Here is a 22,796-nt window from a genome sequence, read left to right on the forward strand (position 1 = left end):
TAATAATAACAATTCAGCAAAGAAACATGGATAAATGAATCACAAGCATCAATAAATATTTGAAAACACATGTTGAAGAGAAATGAAAAGAAAGTTGACAACACAAATGACACATCTACATGACTACTAATGTGTTGGCTTGTGTAAGGTTCAAGACTGTTTTGAGTTTATGTTTATATATATCATTAACAAAGATTTAAAGTCAGTCACCTTCTTATCATATAATATGTTATTATTAACAAAGATTTAATTACAATTACATATTTCTTTGTTAACTTATTGATATTTCCTTGATATTATAAGTCTGTATATGTTTAATTCAATCAATTAATGTAATGAAAGAAGCATCCTTAATCTTCTTCAATACTTTGATAGAACACTCTTTTAAAACCCTCAATGTGTCTCACTTGCAAACACAATGCTACTATCAATGAACCACCTCCTTCTTCCCCGCGAATTATCAGAAAATCACCATCTTTGGCATCATTCGTGCCCGGTCCGGTAAACAACTCTTTCCCCCATCCAAAATCAATATCATGCATTGGCAATGTTACCAACTTATCACACCAAGATTAGGGTTTCCATAAAATGGTCCATTTTCATCTTTACTCATTTGCAAATCTTGAAACTTTGATAAGTCTTCTTGATTCTTCAAGAAATCAATCACCGTGTTCACAAAATCACCATCCACCTTGTTGATGGTGTCTCTAATCTTACTGGAAACATACCCTAATGTGTTGGAAACTAACTCACCAGAAGTTCCTGAGGCGATCACGTCGATAATAGCATTACGAAAGTATTTTTGGGGCAATGGTGGGTTCATTCGGCGCCTAATATCTATGCAAATGCCAATGGAAGTTTGCTGCTCGGGTTCAAGATTACGAATCTTGCATGCGGTTCGCCATACATGCGCGGTCACAGCTTCATACCGTGTAAAACGACGATAGGTTTTTGTGATTTGGGTTTCGGTAGCTTTGTTTCGAAGTTTTTCTACTTGGGTTTCGGTTAATTTCAACATTGTTACGTTTGTTTCTTGCCAACGTTGGTTTTCATTGCTAGATTCACCTAAAAGAATAGGTGGAGGACTACATTGTGCAAGTTGGTCAATGTTTATATTAAAACATGTTGTTTTCGGGAGGTCACCAGCGCGCAAAGCTTTTCTGTCAAGGTAGGGCGGTGAATCCAATGGTTCACCGCGACAAACCCTAGCCCATTCTAACAGAAAGTGAAGTGCGCTTTGCCCATCCACCGCAACATGTGATATACAAAACCCTAAAGACCACCCTCCACAAATAAATCTTGTAATTTGCAAAAGCAATAGTGGAGTTTCTTCAAGGGGTGTATTTCGATAATCCACCGAAGGGATTAGCTGGTCAAAGATCGGATGTTCTAAGAAATCATCCATATCAGCTATTTTAATGTCGACGTACGCTTCAATAAAGTGTACGCCGGCAGCGTTGCAGTTGAGTTCCAAACGCCCACCAGCGATGGAACTCAGGCTGCCAGCTATAGGATAGAAATGAAAAAGTGTTGTGGAGAGTGAATCTTTTAGGGTTTGTAAGACATTGTGCCAGTTTTCAGAGGGATGGGTGTAGAAGTAGACGGTTGGGACATGTGTGGTCATACCGGTCTGGTCTAGTTCGGATAGCGCAAGGCAATCGGACCATGTTGGTTCGGCTGGCTTGATCATGGAAGAAAGGCTCGTGATGACTCTCATTTTGTTATAGAAACCAAAGTTGAATGCTTTGGGTATTTATAGGGCTAAATGAATGAAACATGGATGGTCATTAAAATGGTGTGACACTTAAATTGTGGCAGAAATAAAGGGTTTGTGTTTTATTGCTAACGTTCATAAGTAAGATAGTTCGTTAATCTAAACATGTAACTTGATTTAAACGTTGTTGAATATAACTTCTTTCTATTAAAAAACAATACTTGTTGTATCTATACATGTATCTTCCTTCTATTAAAATATCAATATTTAAAATAATTTTAAAACAATATTAAGAAAACAACACAAACAGTCGAAAATAGAGTATCGTACTCGTGTGGATATTTTATTTCGAATGTCCAGCTCACAACTCTTTTAATCTACTCATAAATCTACATTTTTGGCTAACATGGCCAACATGTAACTTTTTGGTGAGAACTGAGAAACACATGTTCATCCATTTTGCTAAAACTAGGTTATAAGTCATTTTGGTTACGAAGATATTTATAACATTTCTTAAAATTCCTCCCTTGTTAACTAATAACCGGTCACTAAAATAGCGTCCTGATTAGTGAAAGGAAATTTGTTTAAGTAGGTGTTGGGGAAATTAATGAAAACGGGTATATTATGTTAAACTTGGAATCGTTTCACAAGTGATAATTAAACCACAGTTTAAAACACGAACTGCAGCAACAGTTTATTGCTGCTGATCAACGAGAACCAAAACAGAAACAAATTGCTTTGATCTTCAAGCTATTAACTGCAATTGACAAAAACAGAATAAACCAACGAATGATTATGCTTTATTGATAAAAGACAAACTCAAAACTCAACAAAACACCAATACAAGGGTATACATATATACCCCACGGTTCTCCAATCCTATTCTATATCAAATACATAATTTGACTCAAAAACAAATAGGACTAAATAGATAAGACTAACTTATCTATAATAATAAACGAATTATTATTATATTAAATCTCCTCCAAGCCACCCCATGAGATTTACCGAACCACCCTTTATAATATCGCAACGTTTAATACTCCCTCTCGATATTAGCTTCCACCATGCCAATATCGCTGCAAAACTTCATAACCTTTTCTTGAGACAAACTCTTGGTAAACATATCTGCAACTTGTTCCATCGTGTTGACATATTTGAAGTCAATCTCTCCTTGCAACACTTTCTCACGAATAAAGTGATAGTGAACTTCAATATGTTTCGTTCGAGCATGAAATGTAGGATTTTCAGCTAACATAGTCGAGGATATATTATCTCCAAACAACGTTACCTTAGCACTCGTCTTTTGATTTAACTCCTTCATGAGCTGCACCAACCAAGTACTTTCCTGAGCAGCCATCGCGGCTGCACGGTATTCTGCTTCGGTGGTAGACAGCGAGACGGTTGGTTGTCTCTTACTACACCAAGCTACAGCTCCACCTCCCATAACGAACACATACCCAGTCGTCGAACGTCCGGTAGACACGTCTCTAGCATAGTCGGCATCACAATAGCCAATTATATTCAAACTCGACTCCCTCTTAAACTTTACACCATAAGTCGGAGTAGTTTTAACATACCTCAACACTCGACGAACAACATCTAAATGAGGTTTCAAAGGCTTTTGCATGAACCGACTAAGCACACCTACCGCATATGTGATATCGGGCCTCGTTAGCGTAAGATAATTAAGACTTCCTACAAGCCTTCTGTACATAGTTGCATCATTTAACTCACTTCCTTTATCAACTTGCAACTGCAAATTCACATCCATAGGTGTAACAGTGGGTTTTGAGCATTCTAAATCAAATCTTACTAAAAGATCCACCACATATTTATGTTGGTGCATAATAATGCCATCGTATTCATATTTTAACTCTAGACCCAAAAAATGGCTCAACCGACCCAGATCTTTCATCCGAAACCGAGTATTCAGATTCACTTTTAGTTGACTTATAACACGAACTAAGTCACCTGTTATGATTAAATCATCTACATACACCAACACCACCGCAACTTGTTCGCCTTCGGTTCGAACAAACAAACTCGTGTCGGCTAGAGTTGGTACAAAACCATTTGCATCTAAGAACTCACCGATCTTTCCGAACCAAACTCGCGGTGATTGTTTTAGTCCATACAACGCCTTCTTTAATTTGCAAACATAACTTGGAAATTCTGCATTTACGAACCCATTCGGTTGCTCCATATAAATAACCCGATCAAGATCACCATATAAAAACGCATTGCTTACGTCCTTTTGCCACAAATTCCATTGCTTACTCGCGGCTATGGCTAGAACAACTCGAACAAAAGCGAGCTTCGCTACGGGACTAAATGTCTCTTCATAATCGATTCCGAACTCCTGAGAAAACCCCCGAGCAACCAAACGGGCCTTGTACCGCTCTATTGATCCATCAGCCCTTCGCTTAATCTTAAAAACCCATTTGCAAGTAACCGGTTTAACTCCTTCCGGTTGTGGGGTTAATTCCCATGTTTCATTTTCGCATAACGCACCCAGTTCATCTTCCATTGCACGAATCCAATTCTGATCGGTTAAGGCTTCTTGAACAGATTCAGGTTCTCTTTCGGCAGTTTCAGTAATAGCCACATTTGCATGGTTTGGGTTAGGCCGCCTTATTCTTTTCGATCGACGAACAGTAGATGGGCCCGTTTCGGTATTATTTGCTGCATTTTGACCAGGTTGCTGGCTTGGGGACAGACCCGTTTGCCAGGCTGATCGTTTCGGAGATGACTGTTTAGAGGTTTCGGTTGTTCTCTCGTCCACTTCTGACTCGTCTTCGGTTTCTTCCAATCTTAACGAAACTTGTTCATCCAATTCTTTCTTTAAGTTATTTGAATCCAGTAGTTGTTCATATTTAGTTGACCACCATGAAGACGCTTCGTCAAAAATTACGTTTCGGGACACGTAACACTTCTCTGTTACCGGTTCGCAACAACGCCGCCCTTTCTTTTCATTATCATACTCAACAAATATGCATCGAACCGCTTTCTTTTCCAACTTGTGTCTTAGATGGCTCGGGATGAACACGTAACACACGCATCCAAAAACTTTAAAATGACTAACATTCGGCTTAATCTTGAACAATCTTTCAAATGGTTACTCATAATCCATACCTTGTTGTGGCAAACGGTTACTCACGTACGTAGCCGTTTTCATACCTTCAGCCCAAAATCTTCTAGGAACATTCTTGTCATGCATCATACTTCCACACAACTCTGTTAGGTGACGGTTTTTCCTTTCTGAAACGGCGTTTTGTTGAGGCGTATTCGAACACGTAAATTGGCGCTTTATTTTGTGTTCTTTCAAATAATCTGATAACTCTTTCGATGTATACTCTCCACCATTGTCAGATCTTAGACACACGATCGAACACTTGGTTTCTCGTTCGGCTTCAAATTTAAATTCTTTGAAACATTCAAACGCCTCCGACTTTTCCTTCATAAAGTTGGTCCACAAATATCTTGTAAAATCATCAATAAACGTAATCATATACCGTTTACCTCCGATTGACGATTGTTTGACGGCACCGAACACATCGGTATGAACCAACTCGAGAGGCGCGGTTGAACGGTGCTGTGAGCTTCCGTATGGTAGTTCATGTGCCTTCCCATATTGGCACCCGCTACACACTACATCGAGATTAACGCCCAGATTAGGCAAACCAGTTGCCAATTGTTTCGTCATCATGAGTTTTGACTTGTCATAGCTCACGTGGCTTATTCGTTGATGCCACAAATCTGCACTATTGTTTGTTTTCACGTTCCCTACAAAAGCCGTTCCAGCCGACAATACGTACACCGACTCGTTCTTCTTCTCGCGCACCACCGGTTTCGATTTGGTCTCGAATTCATCAAAAAATCATTACTTCTTTTGGCCCAAAAAGAACATATCTCCCGGTGTCGGTTATTTGGGGAATCGAAAGTAAATTTTTCTTCATTCCCGGAACGTGGAACACATCCTTCAGGAGTAACATATCACTTTTGCTTCCCGGGAATAATTCAACGTCTCCGATATGCTCAATACCGTGCCTTGAGTTATCCGCTATCACCACTACTTGGTTTCCCTTATACTTAATCGGGTCCTTCAAACGAGACTTATCTCCTGTCATGTGATTGCTACATCCCGAATCAACTATCCAATCTTGGATTTTATTACTCAACGATTCAGTTGTTGCAACTAGAGCATGGACCGACTTAGTAACCGTTTGGGTGAAATTTGCTTCTGCGTCCCAAGTAGGTTCAACCCTCGGTTCCGCTTCTGCAACGTTACCTTCTTCTTGTGGTTTCGATGGACAATCTCTAGCTATGTGCCCTCGACGACCACAATTATAGCACTTAACTGTTTTCTTTTTCTTATTCCAATTTCCCTGTTTTTGATCACCACTCCACTCCTTTTGTTCACGTTTATTGTTGTTGTTTACCCTGCTATCTTCAGCCCCTTTCGTTCGAAACCCCGAGTTTCTTTTTCCTTTACTTGCATATAGGGCTTCCGATTCCTGCTTGACTGAGCCCGAAACAGAAACATCTGACATCTGTTTTGCAAGAGCTTCTTGACTAGCAAGAAGATTTTCAAATTCTGCTACCGAGGGCTGATTTGGCCACCCTTGAACAGCTGCAACGAAGCTTTGGAATTCTGGTTTCAGCCCGTGCACGATAATTCTCTTCATACGTGCCTCGCCAATACGGGCTTGTGGATCAAGATCGCCTATTTCTCGACATAAGGACCTAACCTTATGAAAATACTGTGGGATCGCCAAATTTTTCTGAGTTATAGATAATAACTCATTCTCCAACAGTTGAAGTCTCATATCATTCTTCTTGGAGAAAAGGGATGCCAAAGCGTCCCATGCTTGCTTCGGTGTTTAGAGATCCCGTATGTGTTCCAAGAGTTCATCTTCAACAGTAGTTTTCAAGGTAAACATAGCCTTACCCTTCTTAACTCTCCACTTGTGAACAACCCCATTCGTATCGACCCGTGGTTCAGCGGTACTATCTCCGTTTACAACTTCCCAAAGATCTTGTCCTTGTAGGTACGAAACCATACAAGTTGACCACGTGTTGTAATTGTTGTTGTTCAATTTCCTTATCGCAGCGGACACTTGAGAATCAGCCATAGTGAATGGGGTTGACTCATCTTCCTTCTCACCTAAAGATTCTTCGACCTACAGCCTGATCGTTTGCCCGGAAGCAATCGATCGTGAGACTAGTCTCGTTGGCTGGACCTCGATCGCAAGAATCTTGTAACGAACGGACGCTTCGGTGATGTGGCTCTGATACCACTTGTTAAACTTGGAATCGTTTCACAAGTTATAATTAAACCACAGTTTAAAACACGAACTGCAGCAACAGTTTATTGCTGCTGATCAACGAGAACCAAAACAGAAACAAATTGCTTTGATCTTCAAGCTATTGACTGCAATTGACAAAAACAGAATAAACCAACGAATGATTATGCTTTATTGATAAAAGACAAACTCAAAACTCAACAAACACCAATACAAGGGTATACATATATACCCCACGGTTCTCCAATCCTATTCTTTATCAAATACATAATTTGACTCAAAAACAAATAGGACTAAATAGATAAGACTAACTTATTAAGATAAGACTAACTTATCTATAATAATAAACGAATTATTATTATATTAAATCTCCTCCAAGCCACCCCATGAGATTTACCGAACCACCCTTTATAATATCGCAACGTTTAATATATTAGATGTATGAGAGTCGTGGTTTGCACTTTTAATTTTGGTTCCCAAATGCTTTGATCGAATAAAACTCATATTCAATTGAGTGAGAATTCGAGTATGATCATATAACGATTAACTTGATCAACAAGTTAATCCTCAACTACATTAAAATAGCCAACAGTATGTGCCGAAAATAATCCATTCCTAGAATTGTCGTAAGTTTCACTAAAAAGTTAAAAAAAAAAGAAAAAAACAATCACATAGTTGAGCGTAACCTTTCTAAAAATATATGATTTGTAACCTTTTTAAATATATGATCCATTTGTAAAATTAGTCGTACAATTTAGATTATAGAAAACTAAAATAAATGTTTCTGACCGAGGAAATAGTGTTAGAGATTAAACAAGTTAATTGACTCGGGAATGCGGACTTGTTTAACACTAATATTATTTGGGCCCCATTATTGACTTTTATGCTTTGGTTTGAGTAATAATTTACTTGGGCTTTAGTGTTAAGTTAATTGAGCATAATTAGATTAGTTCGATGTTTATTCCTTGAACTCTCTCGATTGGCATAATTAGATCAGTTCGTTGTTACTTGAAACCATCGAACAAGTTTTAAGGAATCTTGAAAATCCAATATCATGAACAAAAATCTCTACGTAATGCGATAAATCATCGTGTGTTACCAACAAATATATTTATCTGATAGTGATTCATAATCACATAATGATCTGATTTCAATTTCATCATCTTAATTTGCATACACGATTCCAGGTTTGTTGTTTGATTGATTTCTTGTGTTTTAGACTACAATTATACAACAAGTCAACAAGAAGCTAAAATCAGTGTGGATACCAAAAACCCGAACGTATCGCATGAGGAAGAAGTATACACTAGTGATGCAACAACATTCTTTTTCAGAACTTGTTCCATAATAAGTTATTGGAGAAATGATACCATGGCATTGCCACAACAGTGTTCCAAAATTTATCATTAAGGTGATTTAGGAGAAAGTATACACCTAGATTTTATAGTTTGATGGAATGTAGGCCGACACACGAATCGGTTAGTAAGTCCTGTTATGTTTCATAGCCAGTAAAATTAGAGACACCATCAACAAGGTGGATGGTGATTTTGTGAACAGAGTGATTGATTATCAAGAAGACTTATCAAAGTTTCAAGATTTGCGAATGAGCAAAGATGAAAATGGACCATTTTATGAAAACACTAATCTAGGAGTGATTAGTTGGTTAACATTGTCAATGCATGATATTGATTTTGGATGGGGTAAGGAGTTGTTTACCGGACCGGGCACGAATGATGCCGAAGATGGTGATTTTCTGATACTTCGCGGGGAAGAAGGAGGTGGTTCATTGATTGTAGCATTGTGTTTGCAAGTGAGACACATTGAGGGTTTTAAAAGAGTGTTCTATCAAAGTATTGAAGAAGATTAAGGTTGCTTCTTTCATTACATTAATTGATTGGATTAAACATATATAGACTTATAATATCAAGGAAATATCAATAAGTTAACAAAGAAATATGTAACTGATTAAATCTTTGTTAATGATGACAACATATTATATGATAAGAAACTGAGTAAATTTAAATATTTGTTAATGATATAAACGTAAACTCAAACAGTCCTGAATCTTACACAAGCCAACACATTAACAATTATGTAGGTGTGTCATTGCTGCTTGTATTCATTTATCCATGTTTATTTGCTTATTTTTTATTATTATTATTAAGGTATTAGGTCAAAACAGTAGTTTATAAGTTTATTGGGTCATGGTTTGTAATTTAACATGTAGGTTAGTTTGTTGAATTTATTTTACAAGTAGTGTGTTTTGTAGAAAACCAAGGTGTTTCTAGGCTAGCATTGGAAAACTAGTCAAATCTAAGTAGTTAGCTATCTTAAGCAACGGATATCAATGAATTTTTGGCGAGGACTAGGCAAGTTCACTTGTGTTGGTAGCAATCTTGAAGGAAGAAAACAAAAAAAAAAAATGAATCGAACCGAAGATGTTGGTATAGGGCGAGAACCAAGTTGCCATCTCGTTGCTAGGTAGTTGTAGTTCCTATTTGAGATAGCAGTCTACCTTGATTTGATTAGTTTTTCAATGCCTACCTAGAAACACGGATTTTTAAAAACCATTTACTTCTAAAATAAATAGTTTCATGGAATATAGGCAGACACACGGATCAGTCAGTCAAGTCCTCTTAGGTTTCATACGAATAGATTGAACGACATCGTTATCATGGTTGTCACAACCGTTCAAGCGATACTTCACTAAGTCACTTAGAAATACATGTTCCTAATACGATATTTTCTGTTTCAGCATCCCTGGTTAGTAATTAGGTATCATTGACTCAATTGGAGATCAAATTTATTAATTTAACACCAGTAACTTACCCATTCTAAATATTACCAAAATATAAATAAACAAAGCATACCGATCTACGGATCTAGTACTAACGTGGTACTAATACGTGTACACAACTACACATTACTCTCTTTTAAAATTTAATCCATAATTCATAATTCATATAGACCACATGGGCTTTGCTTCATTAGTGGATACTATGGACCACTGGACCATTGGGCATTGTTGGATCTTCGAGCTATTGTCTCCTTGGACCTTGGGTGTTAGATCCTCTTTTTATGTTGATTCTATTAAAAGATATATATTAAGTTATATTAACAATATATAGTAAAGTTTCTTTAGTCATATTTTTTTTTAATTTTTTTAAACAAGTAAAAGAGCAAAAATATATATTATAAAAAAAAAGGAAGCTAGCCTTCATGGCAAAAATCTTCATACACACCAATATTTATATAGATGCATAGTTTACAAAAATCTTAAAATATGATTTATTGAAATATGTGGGTTAGAAATGCTCTTAGACATATGTATAATGCAAGTGATCGTGAGAGGAGATGTGGCCATATAGGCACGACCATGGCATAGCGCCGAGTAGAAACACAGGCGTGAGAAAGCCAAAATGAAGGTGGTCATATTATTTTGGATTGGCAATTTGGGCGATATATATATATGGTCTCACAAGTGGTTTGAACACGTGTTGAATTGGATGGAAGTTTTGAATGATAATTGATAAGTGACTATTTAGAAATACTAAACATTAGTTGTTTACAATATAATTAATAAAATTAAGAAAAAAACATGGGTACGGCTCGGGGAGAAATTCTATAAAGTTCATACCCGCGAATCAGATATAAGAAGAAACCAGTTTCGAGTCACATACACAGGTCGGGTCCGAAACCAGACATTTTGAGCACATCTGGTTTCTTACATATTTACCAATTTAGTTACGCTTAAAACCATATATTTAAAATTTAAAAGTATGAGTGACACTACATGACAAGTAAAGTAATTTGGAGGCTGAGAAGCAATTTTGGCAGTTTTGAAGTAAAACTATAAATTATGTAAAAAGCCGTATATGTTGACTAGGGAATGGGCGTAGGAGTTGCTTTGCAACTGTCGATGCACATGGATATTATTCCGTGATTTCAGCACCCGTATTTTTTTTCTTTTTATTTTATATTTCCAGCTTAAAAGCATCAAACTTTATAATGCTGTAATAAATTGGTATTTATATTGGTCTTATCTTATTCAACCAATTCTAAGTAATAAATAAGTATTTAAGACTTTAGAGTTTAAACATCGTTTAAGACCTCGAAATTATACCGAGTCAACCTTAAGTCTTTCCTTTAAATTTCCTGGTTTCTAATTCTTATTTGAAATTTAAAATTTTCAAAGTTATTTGACCTTTATATTTAAGCGTTAAGGAAATCAACCACTTGTTTAATCTTGCAAATTATTCACTAATCGAATTGCCTATTAAGTTCGTCAAATTGAATATTTATTAATGACTATTATTATTCTCTACAATCACAATATTTATTCTAACAACTTAAGTGAAAAATCGAATTCAATTTACGTAATCATCTTTACTTATCAATTATCGTATAATAACTTGAGTAAAATTGCATAGAAATTTATTTCTTTAGTCCATGTATCTTTCAATATCCATCATATATTGTCTTATTGGTCTATTAGTATGGTCTTTAATCTCGTAAATTGACGTGAGTACAATTAATTCCAAATGCAAGTTTATGTGGAATATTACGTGTATTTTTTTGTTGTTTCATAAAAATATATTTTTTTATGTTCTTTGTAAAGTTTCGCTTGTGGTAACAACTTTTGATCAGTCTGAACACATTTGGTCATTGTAACCGGCATATACGGAGTGCACGGTTAATAACCAAAACTAAATTGGCTAAAGTTTAATGCATAGAAATACAAAGAAATAGAAGTAAAAATACATGAAGTTGAGGTATAAAGCTAGAAATACACGAATATACAAATGGTTCGGTTAACCGAGGGAAAAAATAAGAACGACTTGTGAAAAAGCTTGATCGAGCCGAGCCGAGCCTAAAAGACCCCGAACCGATCTTAAAAAGTAAGCTCGTTTAATAACAAGCCTGAGTTTCACTAGTCAAGCTCGAGTCACTTGCGAGCCTATGCAAACAAAGCTCAATCGATCCGAGGCTAAGAGAGCCCGAGCTCGAGTTTAAAAGTAAGCTTGTTTATTAAGAAGCTCGAGCTTTACTAGTCAAGCTTAAGTCACTTGCGAGCCTAACACTTTTATAATAATAATAATTATTATTATTATTATTATATATATAATGTTACGAAGTAATAAGTAATAGCTAAATAATATATATATTATTAATAAAAAAATTAATTTTATGTGTATATATATTAATTAGTAAATAGTAAACAAGTTGAGCCCAAGTCAAACTCAATTTGAAATGCTGCTCACGAGCCTAACTTGAGTTTCAGAAAATAGAGATTTAAATAGCTCGGCTCGTTTACACCCTTTCATTAATAAATTTTTTAAAACGATGAATATATTTTGTGTTAGACCCGCACTCTTCAAATTTGAAAATTTCCACTGTTTCGTTCTAACCAGACTATATCTTCTTAGTCGGGTCCACGTTGGGTTCAGTAAAGTTTTAAAAGTGCTTATTTTATAATCTTAAAAACAAACTAACAAAAAGTATTATATATTTTAATATTTAAAATAAAAAAACGATTATCCGCCTTTTTTGGGTACACCAGAAGCCAACCAGTGTTAGTTTTAAATTTTTAATTTTTAATTTTTAATTTATACTACAAAATAAAAACCCTCACATGTAAACTTAACAAACACAAACTCACAACAACCAACCACTGTAACCGCCGGTGAGTCAGTTAGTTACATTTCCGGCCACCATGAAATCCGGCAACAAAATCAACCAAATCGTCCGCCTCAAACAAGTCGTCAACCGCTGGCGCCGCCGCGTCCCATCCAGCGGCTCACTCGCCGTCTACGTCGGCTCCGACCACCGCCGGTTCGTCATTCCGACACGCTTCCTCAACCTCCCGGTCTTCGTCTCCTTACTCAACAAAGCCGAGGAAGAATTCGGATTCCAGTCCTCCGGCGGCCTTGTTATCCCGTGCGACGTCGTTTTGTTTGAGAAGCTGGTCAACGTGTTGACCGCCGATGAACGGAGATTTGGCGCGTACGATTTGGATGACTTCGCGGCGATGTTTACGGATGAGTTTGAGTGTTCGTGTTCAGCGGCGGCGGCGTGTAGGCACGCGACGGTTGGTGATTGCCGGAGCTTTACGCCGTTGTTGAAGAAAGCTAGGGTTTGAAATGAATTGTCAAAGTTTGGGTTTTGACTTTTGAATGTCTGTAGTAGAATCATCCATGAACCTGGGTTTTTTTAATTGGAAAGGTTTGAATGAGATGAATGTTATGAATATTATGATTTATGGAGAATTTATCCCAATTTTCATGTCAATTTTGGGCTAATTTTAGGGTTCATGTTTGGCTAATTGTGGAATGTACTTTTGTTGTGTGGTTGATGGTTGTATATTATGAGCATGTTGAATGCGGTTTGACTGGTTTTAGTTGAGTTCCTAGGACGAACGGGTAACTATGGTTTTTGATTTTTTGGTGAAATTGATTGAACTGGTTGTTTGGTTGGGTTAGTTTGACGGGCTAAAACGAGTTCGGTTTAGGGAGTTTACTAGTTTTTGATGGTTTATCTGAAATCGATGAGTATCATTAGATTTTTGAAAGATGTTAAGTTTTGATTAAAGAGTTTAGGGATTGAAGAAACACTAAGTGAACCCACAGGCAGATTATAGATAATCTGGGGGTTAAGTAATGTTTCCCACGAGGATGAGGTCTAGCAGAGAGTTGTTCTTCAATGGACCTGCAAAACAGACACCGTAAGCTCGTCACTGAGAAGGGGGGGGGCTCCTCCTTGTGACCACCCTCCGGCGTGAGAATCAGACTAGATTGCTCTGAATATAAGTGTATATTAAGAGATTGCTAGATAAGATTGAGATATCAGATCATGTCCTTACCATTCCAAGGTGTTGGAGTATTTATAGCCGAAGGTAGGTTTCCAAGCAGGTACAGCAGGCTGAATAGTATTCCTGTTCTACCAACAGTGGACGTACGCACAGGCCATGCTGGTTGGTAGATAGGTTACGGCCAACAGTAATAAGGTCGGCTGTATACTGTTCCTTTACTGCCGGCTACGCACTGTTCCACCAACTGTAGGCTGTGCACGTCCCCTCGTAAGGGTTGGTGAGTAGGCAGTGGCTAATAGTGACAAACAGTACTAGAGGGTGCTCCTCCTCGTATTGTTGTCGGTGAGCTGTCACCCTGTGATTAGTTCATGGGTTGCTCTGGTCAAATTGTCTGTTCCGCCCATACCTTAGTAGGTATAGTACGAAAGACCTTCCAGAAGCATACGGACTGGCTCATTTAGGCAGGAGTGTTCCCGCCTTGCTCATTCCTTCATGTGACTACTGAAGCAACGAATGCCTTGTGCGTGTAGCCTTGCTGTTAGTGCGTGTAGCCTTCCCTGATGGCTTGTATCCGCAGCTGCGGGAACAGGCGGGGTACTTCACCATTGGGAGGCTTTCCCTGCGGGTACAGCTGGCGTACTGCGCGTAAGGTTCTTTGAGCATGGTGGGTCCTGCTGGAGCAGTTGGTCATTGCGCAGACGTCCCTGTCCAAGGTGAGTCTTGCGGGTCCAACTGGGCTCTGCTGGGACCTACCTCTTCAAGTCCCCCAGTCCAATGTTCTTCTCATGAATTATTAATAAGTGAGGTGAACTTTTGGACTTAGCAAGGGGTTTTGAAAAGGGTTTAGTTTTTCGGTTTTCCGTGGTGATTCATCCCGCGGTTTTCCAGATGTCACGCAGAAATTCCCGACTTTTCTGCTTGATCTTTGGGTGTGAAGCGGGTAGGTTTGTAACCTCCTCGCACGTCAGGAGCGTTGAGTCCCACTTGTGTGGATTCTCCATGGGGTCTTGGTAGTTTTCAACATAGTGATCAATTATGCTAAAACCACCAATTCCATCTTGGAGTTTCAAACAATATAGTTCTCGACGTTCCCGTCGTGCGGGGATGTTATTCCTGTTTCCGCAAGCATGGCCCAGAAGATCCTTCTTGGTTTGAATTCCCTGCAGAGTGCTAAGTACGTGAAGGGTTTTGCCTTGACACTGTACCCGCACTCGTCTTACGGTTACTTTACTTCCAAGGTATTCCTGGCGTCAATTCCCTGCGGGTGCTAAGTATGTGAAGGGTTCTGCCTTGACACTGTACCCGCATCCGTCTGACGGTTACTTGGTTGCCAAGTTATTCTTGGCTTCAATTCCCTGCGGGTGCTAGGTATGTGAAGGGTTTTGCCTTGACACTGTACCCGCATCCGTCTGACGGTTACTTGGTTGCCAAGTTATTCTTGGCTTCAATTCCCTGCGGGTGCTAGGTATGTGAAGGGTTTTGCCTTAACACTGTACCCGTATCCGTCTGACGGTTACTTGGTTGCCAAGTTATTCTTGGCTTCAATTCCCTGCGGGTGCTAGGTATGTGAAGGGTTTTGCCTTAACACTGTACCCGCCTCCGTCTTACGGTTACTTGGTTGCCAAGGTAAGGGGTATTTTCCCGCTTACTTTTGAATCTTTTTGAATTTTGAATTTTGAAATTCGAAGAGTTGGTGAAAGGATAAGAACAGTCCAAACCTCTGAAACGTCGTGCGACGGTTTCTTCTGACTGTGTCAGGACGTGCAGGAAGTTATGGTGACGTGACAGTACATGGTCATTCCAGACGCTTTTTCAGGCGCGTGGGCGCGATTTTTCGGGCGCGTGGCCGAGAAATTAATGGTATGCGTCCTGTCAACAGCTGTTGCCAGCTTGCTTTTTGCCACGTGTCATAGTTTCATTGCACCTTCGTTTTCTCTCTCTTCCGCATTAATTTCATCGCATTAATTGCGATTAGTATATAAAGGGGGAGAGGGTTATTTGTAATCCACACTTTCACTCTTCTCTTCATCTTCTTTGCGATTTCCGGCGAATACTCACCTTTTCAGGCAAGCATTCTCCCGAAATCGTTTTCTTTTTTCCTTCACAAGATGTCGTCTCGTGATGTTGAATCCACAGCCGATGACAAGAGTACTGCTGGCGAGTGCCAGTGTGCTCTGCCTGGCGATCTGTACCGGTATGTCGTCAGGAAGTTCATGCTCGAGTCTCTCGAGCCTGAGTTTCCTGAACCCCATCATACTGTGTACGATGCCCCCAGAGGCAAGATCGGGGTTTATGCAGCATTCTTTGTTTATGGGAATCTTAGGTTCCCATTGACAAAGTTTGTTTACCGTGTCCTTGAGAGGCACGGTGTTCATTTGACCGAGTTGCACCCCATGGCGATCGCCAAGATTCGCCACTTCGAGTGGGTGTGCCGGATTTTGGGCGTTGAGCCCTTTGTTGACCGCCTGATGACCTTCTACACTTGGAGGTGCATCCAGGGGTGGTATACCCTGACAACCCGAATCAAGGGTTTAAAGATCTGCGCGACCGAGCGCACTCTTCGCTCGTGGAAGCTGGAGTTCTTCTTCATATCTGCTCGCGCCATCCCCATTGCCATGAGATTCAAGAACGGGCAAGCACTTCCCAGCCTTCACACCTCCAGCTACCAGGAGGCGGAATGGTTTGCGAAGATATCTCGGGTCCAATCTCCGGTTTACCGGTTTGCGGAGTCCGGGATGGTGATGCTGGGGATGAGCCGGGTGTGGAAGGAGGCTGATGCGCACAAGATTCCGATCGTCCTCGAATACGGTTCGAACTCTGTTCCTTACGGTATGCCTTTTTCCCTTTTGTTGATTTTGAATTTCTTCTAACTTCTTTCTTGTTTATTTCAGAGGGGAACGACTTGCAGTCGCTCCTGAACCCGCGGGAGGCTGACGGTCCCGCACGGATGGGTACTCGCGCTCTAGATGAGAACGAGTTGCCCATCCTGGAACAAACGGCGGATCGGTTCGTGGAGGTCTATCCGCTAGGCCATGAGATCCTTAGCGCCCGTCGGCCAGGTGAGGCGCTCTTCGACCCTCGACCCCTCAATGTTGAAACCTCTGCTGGAATTCCTCTAATCGTATGTTCTGATGAGGAATCCGCAGATGGTCCTCCGTTGGTGCGGAAGAAGAAGGCTGCCGGCGGGAAGGGGAAGGAGAAGGCCTCCACTGCCGATCCAGCGCCTCGGTCTGATTCGGAGACCGAGAGCGAAGAGGTGGCGGGGAATCCCGGTGGTGACAAGACCACAGCTCCGGAGGTTGCGACTGTCACCTCCGGAGAGCCAAAGAAGACGACGGTGACCGGCGCAAAGAGGCCGGCTCCATCGGGTCCGTCCCCGCCTCTCCGTACCTTTAGGCTCAAGAAAACCCGTAAGTACAACTTTCCTTTAGCTTTTATCTTCATAGCTTAATCTGTTAACACTTTTCTTCTTTACGCAGGCGTGGATGTTGACGCATTCCAGGGTGGAGCGCCGAGTAGTACCTCCCCGCCAATGACGGTAGGCTTGGTCAGCCTACCTGAGGCGACGACCCAGGCGCCTGCGCCTGCTTCCGCTGGTCTAGTTGCTCACTCCTTTGAGCCGACTGTTCCAGCTGAGATGACGTCACCGCCGGCTGTGAGTGCTATTTTTACAGCATCTTTCACCGAGCCGGCGGTTACTATTGCTGCGGATCCCGCGGCGGCGACCGCGGCGGCTGCTACCGTGCCTCCGCCATCAGCAACGACGGCCGGTCCATCAGGTACGCATGGGGCTTCTCGCCAGTCTTTGCCACCTTCCCATCTGCCTGACCTCTTGGATGGATTTCTTTTGGGTTCAGGTGATGGGTTCGGCGGCTATCGGCCTGTTATTGACCCTACAGGTGCGTAGGGTTCTTCTGGCCCATTTTATATATATATATTTTATCATCTTTTCCTAACTGCTGTCTTTTTTGCAGTGTCGGATTCCAATGAAGTGTATGTTCCACGAGATGGAACATTCGCCGAGGAACAACCCTTCGCACCCCTGTGGAGTGCGTGGAATGGGCTCGTCACGCTGCTCCCAGTGGTGCGTTGGGGGAAGCCATGGCTAGCTACCAGGAGGGTAGGCTAACCAATGAGCTTCGGGTTCTCCTGGCCCGGATGCAGCCGCGCGTCGAGCTGCTTTGTCGTGAAAACGACAAGTTAAAAGCAGCTCGCCTTAAGGAAGTAGCTCAAGCGCGGGCTGTCCGGGAGGAGAACCAAAAACTTGCCGCAGTGGCTGCGGAGAAGGAGAAGGCCTTCAAGGCCCTCGAGGTTGAAGTTCAGGCTCGACTCGAGGCCCGTTCCAAGGCTGCCCAAGCTGTTAATGAACAGCTTCGGCTGGCTAAAGAAACTGCGAGCAACGCAACCGAGAGGGCCACCAAGGCTGAAGCTGTTGCTGAGCCTCTACGCGTGGAGAATGAAGAGCTTAAAGCCAAATTAGAGGCTCTTCAGCAGGCTCATGATGCCTTGGCGATGGAAGACGCCAAAAAGCTCCAGGAGATCCTGGACCAGAGGGGGGTGCTTGACCATACTGAGCGGAAGCTAAAGGGCGTCGAAGAGGCTGCGGCTAAAGAAGTGTTGCTTGCCAACCTTAACAAGAGTGAAGCCGAACGCGCCCGTAACGAAGCTCAAGCTGCCCTCCAAGAAGCTCTGGTTGCCAAGGAATGGCTTCTTCGAGAAGCGTTGTCTCAGGTAAGCTTTCATGTCTTTACGCTTTTCTTTGTAAATAGAAAGGGTTCTGATACTTGTATATTTTCTTGTAGGTTGTGCATCGGGTCTTCTCAGAGACATCTTACGACGATGCTATGAGCGCAGCCCTCAACGCTTCTCACGAGGATGGGGAACGGGCCGGCTTCCTGCTTGGTCTAGGGTTCGTTGAGAAAGGCGTCCCGCCTTCCAACTTCCCTTTGTATAATGTGGATACTGAAGCTGCTTATGACCAAGCAGTGAACCAGTATGCCGCCTTCCCGCATCCGGTGGTGGAGAAGGTGAACGAAGTCGCTGCTGCTGATGATGGGCTAGCTATTCTTAAAGCCTTCCTTGAACCACCACGCTCTACTGATGGAGCGGGTCCAAGTGAAAGTGGTCCTGACGCATGATTCTGAAGATCCCTTTCCACCATTAGCATAGATTTTTGCTTTTGTATAGCTTTGTAATATTTGAATTTGATGAAATAAAGATTGTGTTTGTTCTTTGCCTTGTTTATTTTACGCATGTTTTGATTAACTTAGTAATTTCTTTAGTACTTAGATAAGTTAACTTTTTAACGTGGTAAATTATAAGTTTGTTTCGCTTCCTCTTTCATGGTTGTGCGGGTATGACCGTCACTTACACTTAGTAGGATGGTTTAACTTTACTTATATCTGACCTGCGTGGAAGTTTTCCACATCTTTTCTGAAGATAAGTTAACCTTTGAACGTGGTAGATAATAGGTGTGAAGTTTTTGCTTCCTCTTTCGTGATTGTGCGGGTAGGACCGTCACTTGCACGTAGTAGGATGGCTAAACTTTACCCATATCTGACCTGCGTGTAGGTTTTCCTCATCCTTTTTTGAAATTTCTAAGTGTTCGGAATAAGTTAACCTTTGAACGTGGTAGATGATAGGTTGAAGTTTTGCTTCCTTGTTCGTGATTGTGCGGGTAAGACCGTCACTTGCACTTACAAGGAAGGCTAAACTTTACTTACACCTGACCTGCGTGTAGGTTTTCCTTATTTTTAGCGTTGTGTTTATGCGGGTTTTGCCGCCTTCCACACGTAACGACTTACTTCTTCCCCCATTTATGCGGTGAATACCGGCACCTAGTGTGGGAAGTTCATAAGTATAAAGGTAAGGCTATCAACACATTGTGAGGAGAATCATTTCCATTAGAAGTGGCTCTAGGCCTTTTCTTTACAAGTTTGGAATTGATCTACATATAACATTTGCGTAATTGAGCTCCGTTCCATGTTCTTGGGATGGGAGTGCCATCGAGCCTTTCGAGCCGGTATGCGCCCTTTCCCAGGACTTCTTTGATAATGTATAGCCCTTCCCAGACCGGGGCCAGCTTTCCTGGGCGTTCTTGGTTCGAAGCCTCGTTGTTACGCAGTATGTAGTCTCCTACATTGAAGTTGCAGAGTTTTACCCGCGTGTTGTAGTACTTTTGCATTTGTCGCTTGTAGTTCTCTTCACGCACTGCGGCTAAGTCTCTGCGTTCCTCGGTTAGCATAAGGTCCAACCGTCTTTCCTCATCATTGTCTTCTGGCTGAATCAAGACCCTTGGTGAGGGTAAACCAATTTCGACCGGGACCATGGCTTCAGTGCCATAAGTGAGGCTGAACGGGGTTTCTCCCGTACAGGCCTTCTTCAGCGTTCTGTTTGCCCAAAGGACGTGCGGAAGCTCGTCCACCCAGCCGGATCTGTGTTCCAAGAGTCTTTTCTTTATGCCTTCGACGATGCTCCTATTTGCTCTTTCCACCTCACCATTACCTTGCGGGTGTGCCACTGAGGTAAAGGTGTGGGTGATTTGAAGTTCCTTAAGCCACTGTTGTAGCTTCTTGTCAGCAAAGTTGGTGCCGTTATCGCTCACCAAATTCTGGGGAATGCCGGTGATCATCGCTACGCCCTCAGCTGTTGGCCATCCCATCATGCCGTGGACTGAGGATACCATGGCGTTGAATCTTGCCATCCCGTCTCTCCCGAAGAGAATGTCGTACGTGTGGTGTGGCTTCCTCATCACGACAAAGTCCACATCTTCTGTGCGGGAGTGTTTTCCATCTGTAAGAGTGACGGGGAAAGATAGGATACCCAGGGGGTGTTTGTGCTGCCATCAAACCCTTCCATCGAGGCGCAGATCGTTTCCAGGCGCTCCTTGTCTTCGTCATCTAGCTTGTCGAAGAACTGCCTGTACATCACCGTTGACGAGGCGCCGTTGTCAGCAAGAGTGCGAGAAGTGATGTAGTGCCCCAGCTGGCTTTTTATGACGATAGGGCCTTCTTTGCTGGGTCCTCCTGGCACTCGCGGGAAGCGCACCTCAGCTTCCTTCCACGCGCATGGTTCTGACGTTCGCCTTTTTCTTCCTCTGATGTTACCATGAACCATGTTGATGCTGATGTCAACGGGCTTTCGTCCGTTGCCTCTGTACCGGTTGTCGTTCCGTCCTCCCTTCTTGATTGATGCCACCAGGTGTGCCAGTCTTCCATCCTTGACGAATGCTTCAACAATATCCTTCAAGGATGTACACTCTTCCGTACCATGACCTTTTGTCCCGTGGAAGTCACAGGATTTGTTCTGATCTGCATTAGGTCGGTGTCGGATCACTGGAGCTTTTGGCCACGGTAGCTTTTCCGTGGCAAATATCTCCGTGACGCTTTTGGTGAGTGGCGTCCACCGGTGCTTTTGGCTTGAAGGGTGTGTGTGATTTCTTCCGCCAACAAGAGGGCGAGAGCTGGATGAGGTGTCAAAGTTTACCCTTGACTGCCAGATACCTAGCTTCCTCTTTTTGTTCTGCCGGGCGATCCGGACATTGTTCTCTCTTGTCCTCTGCGTGTAGAGGTGTGTACTCTGGGGAATGTCCCTTCCCAGTTGCTTCTCCGTCTCGGCAAAGCGCTTGGCCGCCGTCATGATGGCATCCCATGTTGATGGCATGCCATCCTTACCCGTCAGTGTGCGGATAAGCTCCGGGTATTCGGCGCCTTGGATGAAAGCAGCGCGAACAAGATCTTCACTTACGTTGCCGAGACTTAGCTTTTTGGAGTTGAAGCGGGTGATGAAGTCTAATAAAGATTCATCCTCCTCTCTAACGCAGTTGAGGATCGTCCACTGTTCCTCAGTGTATTTCCTCTGTTGGCTGAAGTGCTGGCTGAACTTGTTCTGAAAGTCCGCCCAGTCATATATGTGGTGGACCGGTAAACGATCGAACCATGCCCTGGCCGCTCCAACCAGAGTCATCTGGAACATATAACACCACGTGGGTTCCGTCCAGTTACTGACGGTTGCCCCCGCAATGAATCTGTTCAAGTGGTCGTCTGGGTCGAATAGACCATCATAAGTGCCAATGTTAGACATTTGTTTGGCACTTCTCGGGGCGATTGCTTCCGCAATGTCCCTTGCAAACTTTGATTTTCCTGCATTTGTAGCAGTTGGCCTAAAGGTTTTTGAGAAGTCACGCGGGTTTCTCTCCGCATTTGTTGGTTTAAAAGCTTCCCCAAAATTCCTTTTTGGCTGGAAGTCCGTTTCCTTACGCTTCCCTTTCGCCTTATGGCGAGGGTTTGCGTCGGTATCGGATTCTTCTCTCTCCTCGTCAGAGTACTCGCACTCGCTGTTCATATTGAGCTGTTGGTGAGTACTGCCGAATTCGTCAGCCTGTTGAACTGAACGCAAGCGTTCATCCAATTCAGCTTGGAACTCTCTTTGACGTGCTTCGGCCCACGCCTTCACTTGATCTAGTGTTTGGCGAGGGGCCCTCGTTCGTTTTTCCAACTGGGCACCAGTGAACCCCAGTGGAATATTTACTGCACTTGCCCCGGCTTGGGTAGTCGGGGTAGTGTTCGTAAGATTTGTATAACCGCCGGTGTTCCCCCAGTTGCTGGGGTTGTGGTTACCGGGGTTTCTTGGTCAGTTACTGGCCTTGGGACCGGAGTAACGTTAATCATTTCTTCAGAAATTTTGAAAAAACTAAATTAGTTCTAGCTTTTATGCACGGATGGCGCCAATGAAGAAACACTAAGTGAACCCACAGGCAGATTATAGATAATCTGGGGGTTAAGTAATGTTTCCCACGAGGATGAGGTCTAGCAGAGAGTTGTTCTTCAATGGACCTGCAAAACAGACACCGTAAGCTCGTCACTGAGAAGGGGGGGGGGGTTCCTCCTTGTGACCACCCTCCGGCGTGAGAATCAGACTAGATTGCTCTGAATATAAGTGTATATTAAGAGATTGCTAGATAAGATTG

At 42.2% G+C, this 22,796-nt stretch overlaps 2 protein-coding genes and 1 pseudogene across 2 annotated transcripts; 1 reads left to right on the forward strand and 2 right to left on the reverse strand.

Moving 5' to 3' along the window:
* Positions 1-350: 350 nt before the first annotated feature.
* LOC143537411 (spermidine hydroxycinnamoyl transferase pseudogene) lies at positions 351-2,327 on the reverse strand (annotated as a pseudogene).
* Positions 2,328-5,586: 3,259 nt separating this feature from the next.
* Positions 5,587-6,543, reverse strand: LOC143536225 (uncharacterized). The gene has a single exon (XM_077030270.1). It carries the CDS (start codon positions 6,541-6,543, stop codon positions 5,587-5,589), a length of 957 nt encoding a protein of 318 aa, XP_076886385.1.
* A 6,190-nt stretch (positions 6,544-12,733) lies between these two features.
* On the forward strand, positions 12,734-13,159 carry LOC143536234 (protein SMALL AUXIN UP-REGULATED RNA 12-like). Its single transcript, XM_077030277.1, has one exon. The coding sequence runs from the start codon at positions 12,734-12,736 to the stop codon at positions 13,157-13,159; it is 426 nt and encodes a 141-aa protein (XP_076886392.1).
* The last annotated feature ends 9,637 nt before the right edge of the window (positions 13,160-22,796 follow it).

Source organism: Bidens hawaiensis, unplaced genomic scaffold, assembly GCF_021521415.1.
Source record: "Bidens hawaiensis isolate Kalapana, Puna unplaced genomic scaffold, B.hawaiensis_p1.1 tig00000780_1, whole genome shotgun sequence".
Taxonomy (NCBI): Eukaryota; Viridiplantae; Streptophyta; class Magnoliopsida; order Asterales; family Asteraceae; genus Bidens; species Bidens hawaiensis.